The 14,976-nt window shown below is 40.3% G+C and overlaps 1 protein-coding gene across 15 annotated transcripts in view; it reads right to left on the minus strand.

Moving 5' to 3' along the window:
* cadpsb (Ca2+-dependent activator protein for secretion b) overlaps positions 1 to 14,976 on the minus strand; it is a 97,972-nt gene that overhangs the window by 33,943 nt on the left and 49,053 nt on the right. For all 15 annotated transcript variants that reach the window (XM_017712638.2, XM_017712637.2, XM_017712639.2 and 12 more), the window contains exons 6-8: positions 14,316 to 14,437; positions 7,688 to 7,799; positions 2,460 to 2,599 (exon numbers count right to left, since the gene is read on the minus strand). In XM_017712638.2, coding sequence (XP_017568127.1) covers positions 2,460 to 2,599; positions 7,688 to 7,799; positions 14,316 to 14,437 — 374 coding nt within the window. The remainder of the gene's footprint in view (positions 1 to 2,459; positions 2,600 to 7,687; positions 7,800 to 14,315; positions 14,438 to 14,976) is intronic.

Consider the following 14,976-nt stretch of genomic DNA (forward strand, 5'->3'; position numbering starts at 1 on the left):
TATTTTATATAAATCACATGATTTTTATGTTCAGGAATGTGAACTCTGTGTGATAATCTAACTGAATTATCAAAAATAATAAATGCATTTTGATGAAGCTTATTTTAACCACTGATAAAGCTATGACCCTCTCCATGGATCATCACCTTATCGTGGTGGAGGGGTTTGCATGCTTGAATGATCCTAGGAGCTATGTTGTCTGGAGCAAAAGCTCCTGGTTGGATCTCCCATGGCAAACTGGTCCTAGGTGACTTTGTGCTTTGTGGATCGGGCAGTGTCCGAAGGCGTGGGCCTTGGCGTTCTGATCCTCGGTTGCTGAAACTGGCTTTTGGCACTTGGAACGTTACCTCATTGGCGGGGAAGCAGCCTGAGTTGGTGCGTGAGGTTGAGAGGTACCGGCTAGATATTGTCGGGCTCACCTCAACACACAGCTTGGGCTCTGGGTCCAATCTCCTTGAGAGGGGCTGGACTTTATTCTTTTCTGGAGTTGCCCATGGTGAGAGGTGGCGGGCAGATGTGGGCTTTCTCATAGCCCCTCGACTCGGTGCCTGTATGTTGAGGTTTTCTCCGGTGGACGAGAGGGTAGCTTCCCTACGCCTTCGGGTTGGGGAATGGGTCCTGACTGCTGTCTGTGCTTATGCACTGAACAGCAGTTCAGAGTACCCAGCCTTCTTAGAGTCCTTGGGAAGGGTGCTTGAAAGTGCTCCTCCTGGAGACTCTATTGTCCTACTGGGGGACTTTAACGCTCACGTGGGCAATGACAGTGAGAGCTGGAGGGGTGTGATTGGGAGGAATGGCCTCTCTGATCTCAACCCGGGTGGTGTTCAATTTTTGGACTTCTGTGCAAACCAGTTTGTCCATCACGAACACCATGTTTGAACACAAGGATGTCCATAAGTGCACATGGCACCAGGACACCCTAGGCCGCAGTTTAATGATTGACTTTGTAGTCGTGTCATTGGACTTGCGGCCATGTGTTTTGGACACTCGGGTAAAGAGAGGAGCTGTCAGAACTTTGACCAGATATCGGGGGAGGTGGGGAACATTGACTTAGAATGGGCCATGTTCCGCTCCTCCATTGTTGAAGCGGCTGACTGTAGCTGTGGCCGTAAGGTAGTTGGTACCTGTTGGGGCGGTAATCCTCGAATCCGGTGGTGGATACCCCAGGTGAGAGATGCTGTCAAGCTGAAGAAGGAGTCGTACCGGGCATGGGAGTTTGCACAACCAGTCCGCATGTGCTTTGTGGATCTGGAGAAGTCATTCAACTGTGTTCCCCGGGGTATTCTGTGGGAGGTGTTTTGGGAGTACGGGGTACATGGCTCTTTGCTACGAGCCATTCAGGCCCTGTACAAACAAAGCTGGAGTTTGGTTTGCATAGCCAGCAGTAAGTCAGACTCGTTCCCAGTGAGAGTTGGACCAGTCAGGGGATGGAGGGTGTCTGGTTTGGTGACCTCAGGGTCACATTGCTGCTGTTTGCAGATGATGTAGTCCTATTGGGGACATCAGGCCGCAAACTTCAGCTTTTGCTGGATTGGTTTGCAGCCGAGTGTGAAGCGGCCGGGATGAGAATCAGTACCTCTAAATCCGAGACGATGGTTCTCAGGCGGAAAAGGGCGGAGAGCCCTCTATGGGTCGGGGATAGGCTCTTGCCTCAAGTGGAGGAGTTCAAGTATCTTTGGGTCTTGTTCACAAGTGATGGTACAAGGGAGAGGGAGATTGACAGGTGGATTGGTGCTGGGTCAGCAGTGATGCAGGCTCTTTACCGGTCTGTTGTGGTAAAGAAAGAGCTGAGCCATAAGGCAAGGCTCTCGATTTACCGGTCGATCTACGTTCCCACCCTCACCTAGGGTCATGAGCTTTGGGTAATGACCGAAAGAATAAGATCACGAATACAAGCAGCCGAAATGAGTTTCCTCCGCAGGGTGTCTGGACTCTCCCTTAGAGATAGGGTGAGAAGTTCGGTCATCCGGGAGGGACTCGGAGTAGAGCCACTGCTTCTTCACGTCGAGAGGAGCCAGCTGAGGTGGTTCGGGTATCTGGTTAGGATGCCTCCTGGACGCCTCCCTCGGGAGGTGTCACAGGCAAGTCCACCTAGGAGGAGACCCCGGGGAAGACCCAGGATACGCTGGCGTGACTATATCGCCCAGCTGGCCTGGGAGCGCCTCGGAATCCCCCTTGGAGAGCTAGTGGAAATGGCTGGGGAAAGGGAGGTCTGGGCCTCATTGCTTAGGATGCTGCCCCTGTGACCTGAACCCCGGAGAAGCGGAAGATAATGGATGGATGGATGGATGGATGGATGGATAAGGCTATGACAAAATTAACTGCTTTTTTTATAGGAAAAATATGTCATTGATTTCAGATTGGAGAAAATAAGATAAATGTGAGTAATTGTAATTCATTAGATTAATTATTTGACAGTCCTAAAAAAAATATGTCACATACACCAAATTTGCCCTTACCCACAAGCCTTCATGTTCTGAGGCTTATCCATGCGAACAGCCAGTTTGATCTTTAGGTCTTGGTCAGGGCAGGCCTTGGTCACGGTCATCTTATGCAGCTCTGACTGCTTTGGGCTGTTAGGGGTTGGGTGAAGGACAACCTAATTGATCAACCAGAGAGGACATTAGTTATAAGTACAGCAAGATTGTGACTGCTAAAGTCAAAATGCTGCCATATTCTGTCCAACTCGCTTTCACACATGCAGCACCATGCGATAAACAGGTTGCAAGCATGAGGGAGAATATCCACGGATATGGGTGTGAGTGGAGCCGATATGAACGTATTACTTTTGCCAGTCAGCATTTTTGGAGAAATTTTCAACACTCAATTAATTTTCACTCATCCCCCCCCTGAGCATGGGGAGGCTGAATGTGCTGCTGCTCCTCTGGCACCTTATCAGAGTAGAGCGAGTTTCTTTCTCATTCTCTCTCGCACTTCCTCTCTCTCTCTCTCTCTCTCTCTCTCACAGTCTTTTTCTATCAGTCTCTCTTCTCACTCTTTCATCCCTGGTCTCCAGCTCCCCCTCCCTCTCCCTTTCTCTGATGAGTTGGCGTAATCTTTCTCTTTGCAGAGTTAAAGAGCTTTGAGATGGCTGCCTGCTTCAGCCTCAGAGGAAACACATCACACAGCTCTGTCAGCAGGCAAGGTCAAAAAGCAGAAGGCAGCGTCTAGTCAGACTTCAGCATTCATGCCGCTTGTATTATTTTGCGTAGAGGTATGTGGGCTGATGCTGAATGTTGCAGAACCCATTTAAAAAAGGCTTGAAATAAGTTGTTCATTCTTGCAATCACTGGTTCATTTTTATTGACTTTAAACCTACCTTACCTAATGTCTTTCCAGCAATACATACAGAACTCAGTGTTTCCTTTAACATAATAAATTATTTTCCGCTAGAAGGTGCGACATAGTGGCATAGCATCTTGGGCATTGTAAAAATATGTATAAACTGCACTTTTCTGAGTGATATTGTGGTTTATATCACTAGATCACTATGTGGATTATACTGCAGACCCAAACTAAAAAACTGTTAAAAAAATAGTATTTAGATCTTAGATATTTACAAAGACTACATTATGTTAAATTCAAGGCATTAATTGAGATAGTATTAAGCAAAATATATACAAAATCATCATTCATTTACATTTACTATAGGGAGGTCTCAAACCTAACTGTCAAGATTGGCCCCTTCCTGTCCTGTCCATGTGCTTCTTTGTTTTGGTTTTCAGTCCTGCCCTCTTGTTTCGTGACTCCACCCCTGATTGTCTCCACCTTTGTTTCTGCCTGTCCCTTATTTACCCTCATGTATTTAAGCCCTGTGTTTTCCCCTGTGTGATTACAGGTCTTTGTATGGATGTATGTTGGTCTTTGTGCTGATTGTTTGATGGTGTTGAATATTTGAAAGACCTGCCAAACAAGGACGCAGCAAAAAAGCAAGACTCAGGTTTGTGGCTGTTCCATTGGAAACAAAACTCCGGCTGCTTCTACGCAGCCCGAGTTACCCACATCCCAATGCTGCCAAGCCGGAGACAACGAATCCCCTGGTGCTGAGGGTACACGAGCGTCTCATCTGTCCCATAGGAAGGCAAAGGACCATGCCTCGATTCGGACAACGAGAGCTAAGATAAGCGCCTTGGGTCCACCTGGCTTCAGCAATGCTGCAGGGAGGAGCGACCTGCAGCGCAAGTCGAGGTGAGACTGAAGGAACCTGCAGATTACCCATTATATGGTACTCGGCTTGTACTCCACCGCCACTGCGAGCTGCCTGTTTGTGTTCTTTGATTTATGTCTGCCCATTGATCTCTACGTGTTGGCTCTATGACCCTGGACTGTATCGACCATGATCCTGGATTTGCCCATAATAAATCTTGCTTCTCTCCGGACTTGTATCATCATCTCCGCTATCAGGCGTTACACTAACCCCTAAATTTCAACTGAAATAATACTAATTGTGTTTAACTGATTTCTTTTAAAGTGAAATAAATATATTTAGTTCTATCACTAGTTTAATTTTAGAGCAGAAAGTGAGACTCCATCTCTGTCTCTCATGGTCAGACGATGAGCAGTTAGATCCTACTGTTCTAAAGTAAATGTGTCCCAAAATCTAAATCAATGTGTAACATTAAGAATTGTCATTACTAAAACACATTTTATGCAACTAAGTAAACTTTTTTCTATTTTAATGAAATACTGAGTTTGTGTGTGTGGGTGTTCAAAGCTGTGTTTGCTAGTCATAATAGTAATGTTAAGATTTAAACATATAGTACTGTGAAAAAGTCAGAGACCACCCTTCCGTTTATTTCCAGTCACAATGCAATTATTTCTTTTTCAGTGTCATGAAAAAGTAGACAATTACACAGAAACCTTTGCCTTTTATTATAGCTTTCTTAAACAAATCTGCAAGCACATTCATCCACTATCACCAACGTTCAGTCTTAGAAGTTGGTTACATTTTCCTCCTGTTTATTCACTGATTTTGCTTTAACTTTCACCTCTAATTTCTTCAGAAATGGCTCCTGAAAAGTGAATCTCATACTTAATAATAATTGAGTGGAAATTAAATCTAAGGTGGTTTCTGACTTTTGCACAGTAATATAAGATATAAAGTATCAACTATTCAAATCAATTGACTATGTATGTTTCATTAAAATTGACTTGGTGTCAATAACAGCCAGCATTTTCAAATTACAGAAAACAGAAATAGAGATATTTAATAGAAGCATAATGCTATCCATACTGTTGGATGTACTGCAATAGTTTCTGGATTGGCATGCATACAGAATAGAACTTGCATCACTATGGAAACACTTATTATTGATCTGTTCCATCAAAGTGTCAGCTTGAACTACATATGTTTTCTTTTTCAAAATGGTATTTTGACACAAAGTAAATATGCAGATTTTCATCTTTGCTCCATCACATTTTTAGTATTCCCCCCACATGGGGAATACTTAGGAGGCAGCCTCAAGAATAATTACAGCCACCTAAGTATATTTTTCTCCTATTTTAACAATACCCACTTTTCATTTTGTCCCATTTTAACAAATATTTGACACTGTTATGAATAAACAAGGCCACACAGTGCTATTGATGCAAAGCACCCGTTTTCCCAAGGTAATTTTCACAACCTAAACCTTCACTTTAGCCAAGTCTATGACATGCTTCACTTTTAAAAACAGTCAACAAGTTTTTAACATTTACATATTGAATGCTTTATTTAAAGACCTGATTGAGTAAATAATGACTTTAAATTTCCATTTATTCAAATAACTGCATTTAAAGTACACCAAACAAAACTGGCAGGACAATTTCAAACTTGAAAAAGCTCTGGACATAGCAACATCGTCACGTAACACAATTTTGTTCAAGTTATTTCCACTTGTGGCTTTTTCATATAGCACTGAATGTCACAATAGAGTTTAGACTTAAAGGTTGAACTGGACTTGTCTCTCCACAGGGAGGTTAATTGAGTCTGAGATAGACCTTTCAGTTGTGTGTGTGTGCATGTGTGTCAGCAGGGAACATACAAAGGACAGAGTGATGGACAGAGCGGCTGGTCTTTCTCTTTTAACCAGATGGTTTTATTTTTCTCACGGGAACTTACCCATCGCTGCTGAAATGGTCTCTCTGTGTATGATGTACAAAGTAGCCAGTGTTAAAATTTTAGCTATCAAATTCCAACAGACCACAATGTCTCCACAGTATTCTGTTACAGCTGTTATCTGTGGATCTGCATCTAAATAATAAATAACTATTGATTTTTCTAATTTGCCCTGAGAGTTGTAAGAGGGAAACAAAATGGCTAAGAACCAAAGGACAGGTAATGTGATTACACTCTGTATGATGTACAGTGGGAATATTATAGCAACACGGTTATCTGCTGAAGTTTGATTTGTAATTAGGTGTTGCCATCATCAAGACAAAGTTTACATGCCTAATGCCCTCAGGGTTAACTGTTTTATAAATTCCCACTGTGTTGAGGAGAGTAATTTACTTGCAACAGTGAGTATTCACTAATCTGTATTACTTGTATATGTTGCATTCATAAATTATAATTTTCTTACTAATTTGCCCCCTCCCAGTCCTGTCCATGTGTTCATGTTTCGGTTTAGCCCATGTGCGTTTGTTTTGGTTTAGCCCCCTCTTTCATGACTCCACCCCTGATTGTTTCCACCTGCTTTTCACCTGTCCCTTGCATATGCGTCCTTTGGTGACTGGTCTTTCTGTAACGGGGAGCGAGGAGGCGGACGCATATGTGGAGATAAGCAAGATTTATTAAGGGCAAATCCAAAATCAGGGTCGAGCCAGTCCAGGGTCATAGAGCCAATATGGACAGATTGGGGGGGCAGACATGACATAAACCAGACTACAGCAGAACAAGCAAAACAGAACATCCAACACAGCATAGAACAACCAACAAAGCATACAGAGATTCAAACAAAGACCAGCCAAGACAAGGGGCAAACACAGGGCTTAAATACACATGGAAAACGAGGGACATGTGGAAAACAGGTGGAGACAATCAAGGGGTGGAGTCATGAAACGAGGGGGCTAAACCAAAACAAACACACATGTGCTAAACCAAAACATGAACACATGGACAGGACTGTGTGGGGGGGCAATCGTGACAGCATGTTTAATGGATTTTTATTATTTTAAAGAAAACAGTACAGTGCCTGATATTTTGTATATACCAAATACAGATCATTGAAAAAAAATCTTAGCAAAATATCTTATATTGCAAAGTATCTAAAATTTTGTAAGCAAAATATCTATTTTCTCATTATTTGTTTAATGAATACTGTTATGTAACCTATTCCTAGACGTTTTACTTTAAGCCTATTTATTCAGTGGATTTTTTCCTACACTGGCAGATCACAGTCTTGTTTCAAGAAATAATACTTGAAAGAAGTAAATGTAAGATAATGTCACTAAAGATTACTTTATGTAAATACTCATGTCTAGAAAGAGACTTAATAATTTAATGACAGTCTTAGAGCAATGTCATAATGAGAAAGATATGTTGCCTATATTTAAGATGCTTTCAATTATTTATAATTGTTAGTGCATTTTTTGTCTGTTTTTTGTTGAACATCACAGGCTGAGAGCATGATTAGACTTTTCCATTTCAGTAAAGTAGGAGCACACCAAGCACAACTGTGAAGCAGATGAAGCAGAAGCAGACCCTTACCCTGCCCAGCTCCTTATCCTCCAGGGCCAGCACTCCTGTACTCTCGGTGAACAATTTGACTTTGACTGCTGGCAGTGGGTGTGTAGTCGTGAAGTCTCCTTGAGTCCCCCATCTGTAACATGCACACAAATCCAATCACATTGTCTACTAGTGCCAAGTTATCATGCTACAGAAAAATGAGCAAACTGGCATTTCATCTTTGGACTGCAGTGTTTACTATATCTTTTAAAAAAAGGACTGATTAAGAAAAAATCAATAATTTCAGGAAGTCTGTGAGGTGCAGTGGATTATGTAATTTTATAGTCAACCCAATGAAGATAATGTTATTACGATTGTCAATATGTATGAAACGTATCCTTCATTTTTCTTGCACTGTATTTTTTTTTTGTCTTGGGTCTCCTTGATGTTATAACATGATTCGAGAGCTGCAGTCAGTAATATTTGTTTATTTACTAGCTAGAATGCTAGCATTGTTAGCATGTATGCCTCCAGAAAGAATTTATTGCTTACATTTTCACACTATCAAGTTAACAATGCAACATGTAAACTCTGCTTGATTGGTGATGCATCATACTATGTAACTGAAGACATCTGCTTGTTTGTGCAAGTACATACAGCAGTGCTTTGTAGTAATTTCACATTAGTACATGGCATTAATTACAAATTTAAGATTTTATTTGACCAGATTAGATCTGCAACTTTAACAGCGCTATTACTAATAGTACTAACTAAATAGAATGAAATGGATAAAAAAGATGATGAAATTGTTAAATGCAGTTCTTTATATTGTACTTAATCATGAGTTACATTTAATGATTGTGACATGCTTAATACATTAAAATCTAATAAACAAAGAAAACTGTACAAAAAGTCTTTTCCACAATTTTTTCACTCATTTATAGTTCAATTCAGAATATCCACACAAAGCAGATAATCCACACTTTCAATTCCCTCCCCATCTTCCCTGCTCTTTTCCTAGGATATCTAGGTCCTGTAGTTGATCTCTCTCCCTATCTGCTCTCTACCTTCAGATATTTCCATGCTACATGCTCTCTTCTCCCCCTCACAGATCTATCCTCATTCTGCATGCTCTCTTCTCCCCCTCACAGATCTATCCTCATTCTACATGCTCTCTTCTCCCCCTCACAGATATATATCATCATTCTGGTGAAGCAATCATAAGAGGAGGAAAACAATGAGGAACAGGTGTGTGTGTGTGTGTGTGTGTGTGTGTGTGTGTGAGAGAGAGAGAGAGAGAGAGATAGAGAGAGAGAGTGAGAGAGAGAGAGAGAGAGAGAGCGAGAGCGACTGCAAAGAAGAAAGTCAAAGTAAAAAAGGAGACAGAGAGAGAAACTTATACTGTCCTTTGAAATGCTGGTACTGCTATAGTATGCAGTACCTACAGCGCATTTCAATTGACTGGTTTATGAAAAAATATTAGGCTGAAATGAACATTGTGGACAAGGTAAAAAATGAAATAAAAATCACATACTAACAAACACATACACTGCTGTGCAAGTCAGAAACCAAGACGTCACTATAAACTTTAGTCAAATTAAATTTTTCAGGCAGAACAACTCCCAGAAACCTCAATTTCATTAGTTTCCATTCTTTTCAGAATGTTTGCTTTCAGTTTTTCAAAGAAATGTGCAAGAATATTTTCCTTTTCTTTCTTCTGTAAAGCTTTCTTTGTTTGATGTTCTTCTTTTTTATCCATTTCCTTTTCTCTGAAATGGCTTCTGAACAACCGTATATCCTTTATAGTGTTGACATCTTCTCACAGTGGAAGGATGGACAAAAACACCTGTGGATTTTTCAGATCTGAAGAAAGAGTGGAGCTTGGCTTTGTCTCATCTCTCAAAGATGAGTTTTAACTGCTGTTTATCTCACGGAGACAGTTTTGGTGGTCATTTAATCATTTTTAACTTCAGTTTGGTGAACATTTGTTTTTTTCCTTTGTGTTCCCCTTCCTATGCAATCTAATTTAAGCAATAGAACACTTGAGGTTATATGTTATCGCAACATAACTTCACGGCTGTGATTTGCAGATCATTACAGCCATGATGTTGTTGGTGATAACATACGACCTCAAGGGTTCTATTGCTTTTATACAACAGTTAAATAAATAAAGTAAGGAATAAATAAATTGGTCTGCAAATGTGAAATGTAATGTTTTTGTTAGCAGTTTCTTCCGCCAAATTATAGCTAGTTCTTTAACAAGCAACTTGTTGCTACATCACAGTAATGTGATCGCTATACAGTCTGCTGTACGCCTCACCTTTTGAAGTACAGACTGAGGCATAAAACCGCCGCAATATCAAATTTAGCTCAGTTTTGTCAATTTTTGCTAGATTAATATTAATGCTGTTTTGTTCCAGCCAGTCTGTAAAGCATCTTACAGCCCATTTTGTTTGGTGAATGGTATTCAATTAATTTCTGGCTAATTCCAGGTAGTTTAGGTGTTCTTCTGTTGCAGCTGCCGACTGAAAAGCGTAGTGTTGTCTAGTGTAGTGTAGTTGAGCGTCTCCCACAGCTGTCAAAGTAACTGCTTAGCAATGGTGTCTCAGTGGAGCGATAGCGTCTGTGAAAAACCTGTGCTGTTACGGTGAAATAGCAACACAGTTAGAATGCTTCACAACCAATCAGCTTGCATGGCCAGAACTAACTGTTGTATAACTCCTCATGAACATCTCTAAAAAAAATGTATAACTTGACCATAATGGAAATGAAATCCATAAATGATGGTCACTAACTCTTGCACAAAACTTTATATTAACCCCTTACATGGCCATGGGCAGTTTTATTACACACTTCTATAACCTAACAATAGCTCAACTTGCTTGCATTGAAGTCCCTCTAGCTGCTGAATAACAAGCTTTAGTACGTAATAAGCCTGGGATTTTTAGGGGTTAAGACAAAATGAAAATCACTCAGTGCTGCAGGACGAATTAACTCCTGCAGACTCAAAGTTACTCTTATAGCACTGAAACGCTTTATTTAAACATGTTGTTGATGTACTAAGACATGTTCACCTTAAGCATCCATCATTCAGTCTGTTATCACATACATAGACAGCCTCAGTGAGAAGCAGTGCCGGCCTAGTAAAGACAGGAACACGTGACAACATCTGCTGCCGTGGAAACAGGCTGCACGTGTCAGAGACAGCAGTCAAATGAGACAGAGAGTGCAAGAGGGAGAGGCAGAGTGTGTGTGTATTGTGTTTTATCTGTGCACAGAAAAAAACTGTCTCTCTGAGCAGTGTGAGAGTGACAAATTTAGACTTAGGATGGGGGAGTGCAGTAATTGAAGACAATACCACCACTCTCACTTCTAACCACACGGGGGCATGACAGTAACTCAACTGGCCAGAGTCCATAAACATGCTCACAGGGCCGTAAAAAAGCCATCGTAAAATTAAAAGATTAAAGACGACTAGTGTTTGGGTGATTGTAAAAGGTGACTAAGTACAACTGATAAACAACATAACTGGCAAGACAGTGAGGCTAAATAATACACAGCCACACTTCAACCCCAAGACTTCCATACCTCACTCTAATAAGTGCTTACCTTACATAATAGTTTTATTGTAGTTACTGAATAATTCAAGAGATACTGTACATAAGCATTAAAGAGTCCATATTCTACATTAATTTGTATCTTACTTCTCTGTGGTTCATTTATAACATTTGTGTGCTTATGTACCAAAAATAGTCATCATTCTTTTTTCATGACAATTTTATAATCTTATCTTTACCCTTTCGAATGACAAAAGCCATTTTTGTAACTCTGCTCTAAGACTGAGCTATGCAAATGATCTCTGTTCTGATTGGATGCCCTGTTGAAACATTCCTTAGATCCAGCTAAACTGCTGTAGGCTGAACAGGTAGTAGATAAGTAGATGAATATATTCTTGCAACACCACTGAAACAATCAATTCAAAGCAAGCTGTTTTGCAGGACAGTTTCCATATATGGACTGTATGGACAATGTAGTGAATGGTACATTTTGAATTTTTACATATTTCAGTTTTCTTTATTCGTAAAGGCAAGGGATATTCAGGCTTTTGTTAATCTATATGGAAAGCAAAAAGCTCTGAAAAGCTCAATCTTTTACGAAATGGCCCCCTTAAAATGAATAACTGAATAATAAACCTAGAGTTAAAACTTATGAGATTAAAATATTAAGCACCACAGCTGGGCCGACGTCAGGTGCTTCAGAAGAAGTAACCTCCGCTAAATCACTGAAGCCTGTGAGAATGAATGGAGCCAGGTTGCAGCTGGTCAGGTGGTTCCTTCCTGGTCCAGCATGTTTGGTTCCCACGGCGATGAGGCGGTCAGCATTCTGACAGTGCTAAGGGCAATCGCCAGAGAGCGTGCTGACACTGCACTATGGCACGCATCAGTGAACACTGAACTCGTGCATGTGTATGTGCTTCTGTGCTGTGTGTAAGTGTGTGTGATACAAATGGCTTGGTGAAAAACAATCTTTCTAGTTCTGTCTTACTTAACTGATTCTGATAGTTATTTAGAACCTTTCTATGATAGCTGCAGGCATACATCAGTCACTCCTTCGGGAACAAGGCAGAGGAGAGAAATAGAAACTTGTAAAGCAAAAAAAGGGGAGGACAGAGGGTAGAGACAGAGGAAAAGGGAGAGAAAGAGGGGGTGAAAGGGAGGAGTAGAGGAGAGAGTGTCCTTGGTGCCTCTTCATGCTGGGTTTTGTCACCAATGACGCAGAGCATGAAGGTGACCTTGTGCATCCAGGGATGGGCAGAAAGACATTATATTTACAGCATACTGATGGTACAACATCCATAAATGTGTTTTGGGTTACGCTTGAGTTTGAAGCAGACAGTCAGTCAATTGTATGTGAAACTATGCATTGCATGTGCAATGATGGATCACGCTAATTCTCCTGTGATGTCATTATTCTTCGGTGCTGGAGTGCTGGAGGCTCTCTCATTTTCACTCTCACTCTTTCCCTTTCCCGATTCCCTTTCTCTCCCTCTCTTTTCTCACTCCATCTCTCTCTCCATGTTTCTAATCAGTTTGTCCACAGCTGACTGCACTTGTGAGGGGAAACAGAGGCTGTGCTCCCTTTCATTCTCCCTTTCTATCTCTCACACTCTCTCTGCCTTACCCTCCCCTACCCCCCTTTTCCCCTCCCCCTCCTTAGTTCATTATAAATTGGCACCTGATCCAGTGACGGAAGAGAGGGCCCAAAAATAGCTCAAAATCATGTGCTCCTCCCCAGAGCCTCTGCCGCTGTGTGTCTAAATGAGTGCAGGCTGGAGCACACAGCACCTGAAGCAGCGCTGCAATGATGTTCACTCACCTCCACCAGAGTAGCAGCAGTGTTTTGTAGTGTTTTACAATTTTAGTGCTTATAACATACTGATGATATTGATGATGATTTATTATGCATTTAACCCTGTAAACAGATTAATTATTTGTTTATTATTCTTACATTCTTTACTATCAAGACTCTTAAATGGTTCTTGCCTTGGACGTATGGTTCAAAGGACAAATGGTATTTTGATTGTAAGACAGTGTTAATAAGACTACATGACACCCACATAAACATATATAAACACTTATTCCAATAGGTACAATTGATCATAAATTACTTAGATATCAAGTTGACATAACATCTATGTCATGTGATTTTTTTTATGACATTAGGTTGTCATGACACTTGAAATGACTGACTTTGTGAAACGACAGATTTTGTAGTTCAGTGTTTATCATAGTAACATAATGTTATATTGCAATATGACATAACTATATTCATGTGTCAGACTGCTTGAACAAGTGAGCATTTTCTGTGGCCCTTAGGTAAAGAGTCTCATTTAATCCATCATGTACCATCATGAGCATTATTTCACTGTAATATACATTAATCTATAGTTGTTACAATATGCTATATTATATCAACAAAAATGTGTCACGAAAAAAAAATGACACCTGATGCAGATGTTTTGTCAACTTTGATATCAAGTTGAAAAAAGAAACCTTTATGACAGACAACACCTGTTGCGATACAGCCTCATAAATGTTTATGTTGGTTTATATCAGATGTCATGAAAAGCTTATGTAGGTGTGATGCAGCCTTATGGACACTACCCCACAGTACAGCATCACCCTAAAAACATTTTGTTGACAAAGAACCTTCACATGACACGGAAGTTCTTTAAATGTTAAATAGGTCTTTCACACTTACATTTCTCTTTTACAAAAATGGTTCACTAAAAAGTATCCACTGAAGTCTCTAAGGAACTAAAAGTGGCATATTCTACAGCATAATCCCTTTTGATTCCCGCTGACTGATTTATTTTTAAAGACCTGGTATCAATGATTCTGCTCAATTATGTAATTTGCTGCTAATGAACTAATATTAATGTATGTAGTTATGAGAGTGAGAGACTAATGTGTGGGTCCACATACAGACTTGAGCTTTAAAGAGTCAAAATGTATTATAGTCTGGATTTGATGATGCCATTTTAAATGCATGAAGACAGTTTAAATATCAGCAACAGTTTCACATTGAAACATATACATTGCTGAAAGTAATTCTCAGAAGTCAGACTAACAATACACAGACAATAGAGATATGAGTATGCAAGACTTACGTTGGTTTGGAGGCCTCAGCCTGGTCAGTCTGGAGTTTCTCTCCTCCCTCCACCTCCATGGTGCAGTACACAATGCGGTTTGGAGCCAGAGATTTCAGCCCCTGCACCTCCATTATCACCACCTGCACAGGTTCACACTTAATACTTAACAGCAATACAGAATAATAAGCTAGAAACCTTTAAGACAGAAGAGGAAAGCATGGTCTGATTTGGGGCAGACCATCACAAAAATGCATTCCCACCTGCAGGTAACTGAACAAAGATTTACTTAGAAGTGGACTAAGGTTATTTTAAAACCTATTTTGTTTTCTAATGTCCAAAATAGAGTTTGCATTACTCTGGTACTGTTTCTGTTTTATTTGGTTCCATTCACACAATCTAAAATGAACCAAATTACACAGGTGGATATTTTTTGATTGGTTAGAAACTTGGCTGGAATACAAGCACTCTTACTTTTAGATTAGTACAAAAAACTAATATTTTAAAACTTTTACTAGCCTATATTGGCATAAAATCCAAACTTCTTTTGAACGTGTCGCAGGCATCAAATTAAAAATGAGTGAATATTTGCAAAAAACAATAAAGTTAAAACATTAAATATCTTGTCTTTGTAGTGTATTCAATTGAATATAGGTTGAAAAGGATTTGCAAATCATTGTAT

Source organism: Pygocentrus nattereri, chromosome 26, assembly GCF_015220715.1.
Source record: "Pygocentrus nattereri isolate fPygNat1 chromosome 26, fPygNat1.pri, whole genome shotgun sequence".
NCBI lineage: Eukaryota > Metazoa > Chordata > Actinopteri > Characiformes > Serrasalmidae > Pygocentrus > Pygocentrus nattereri.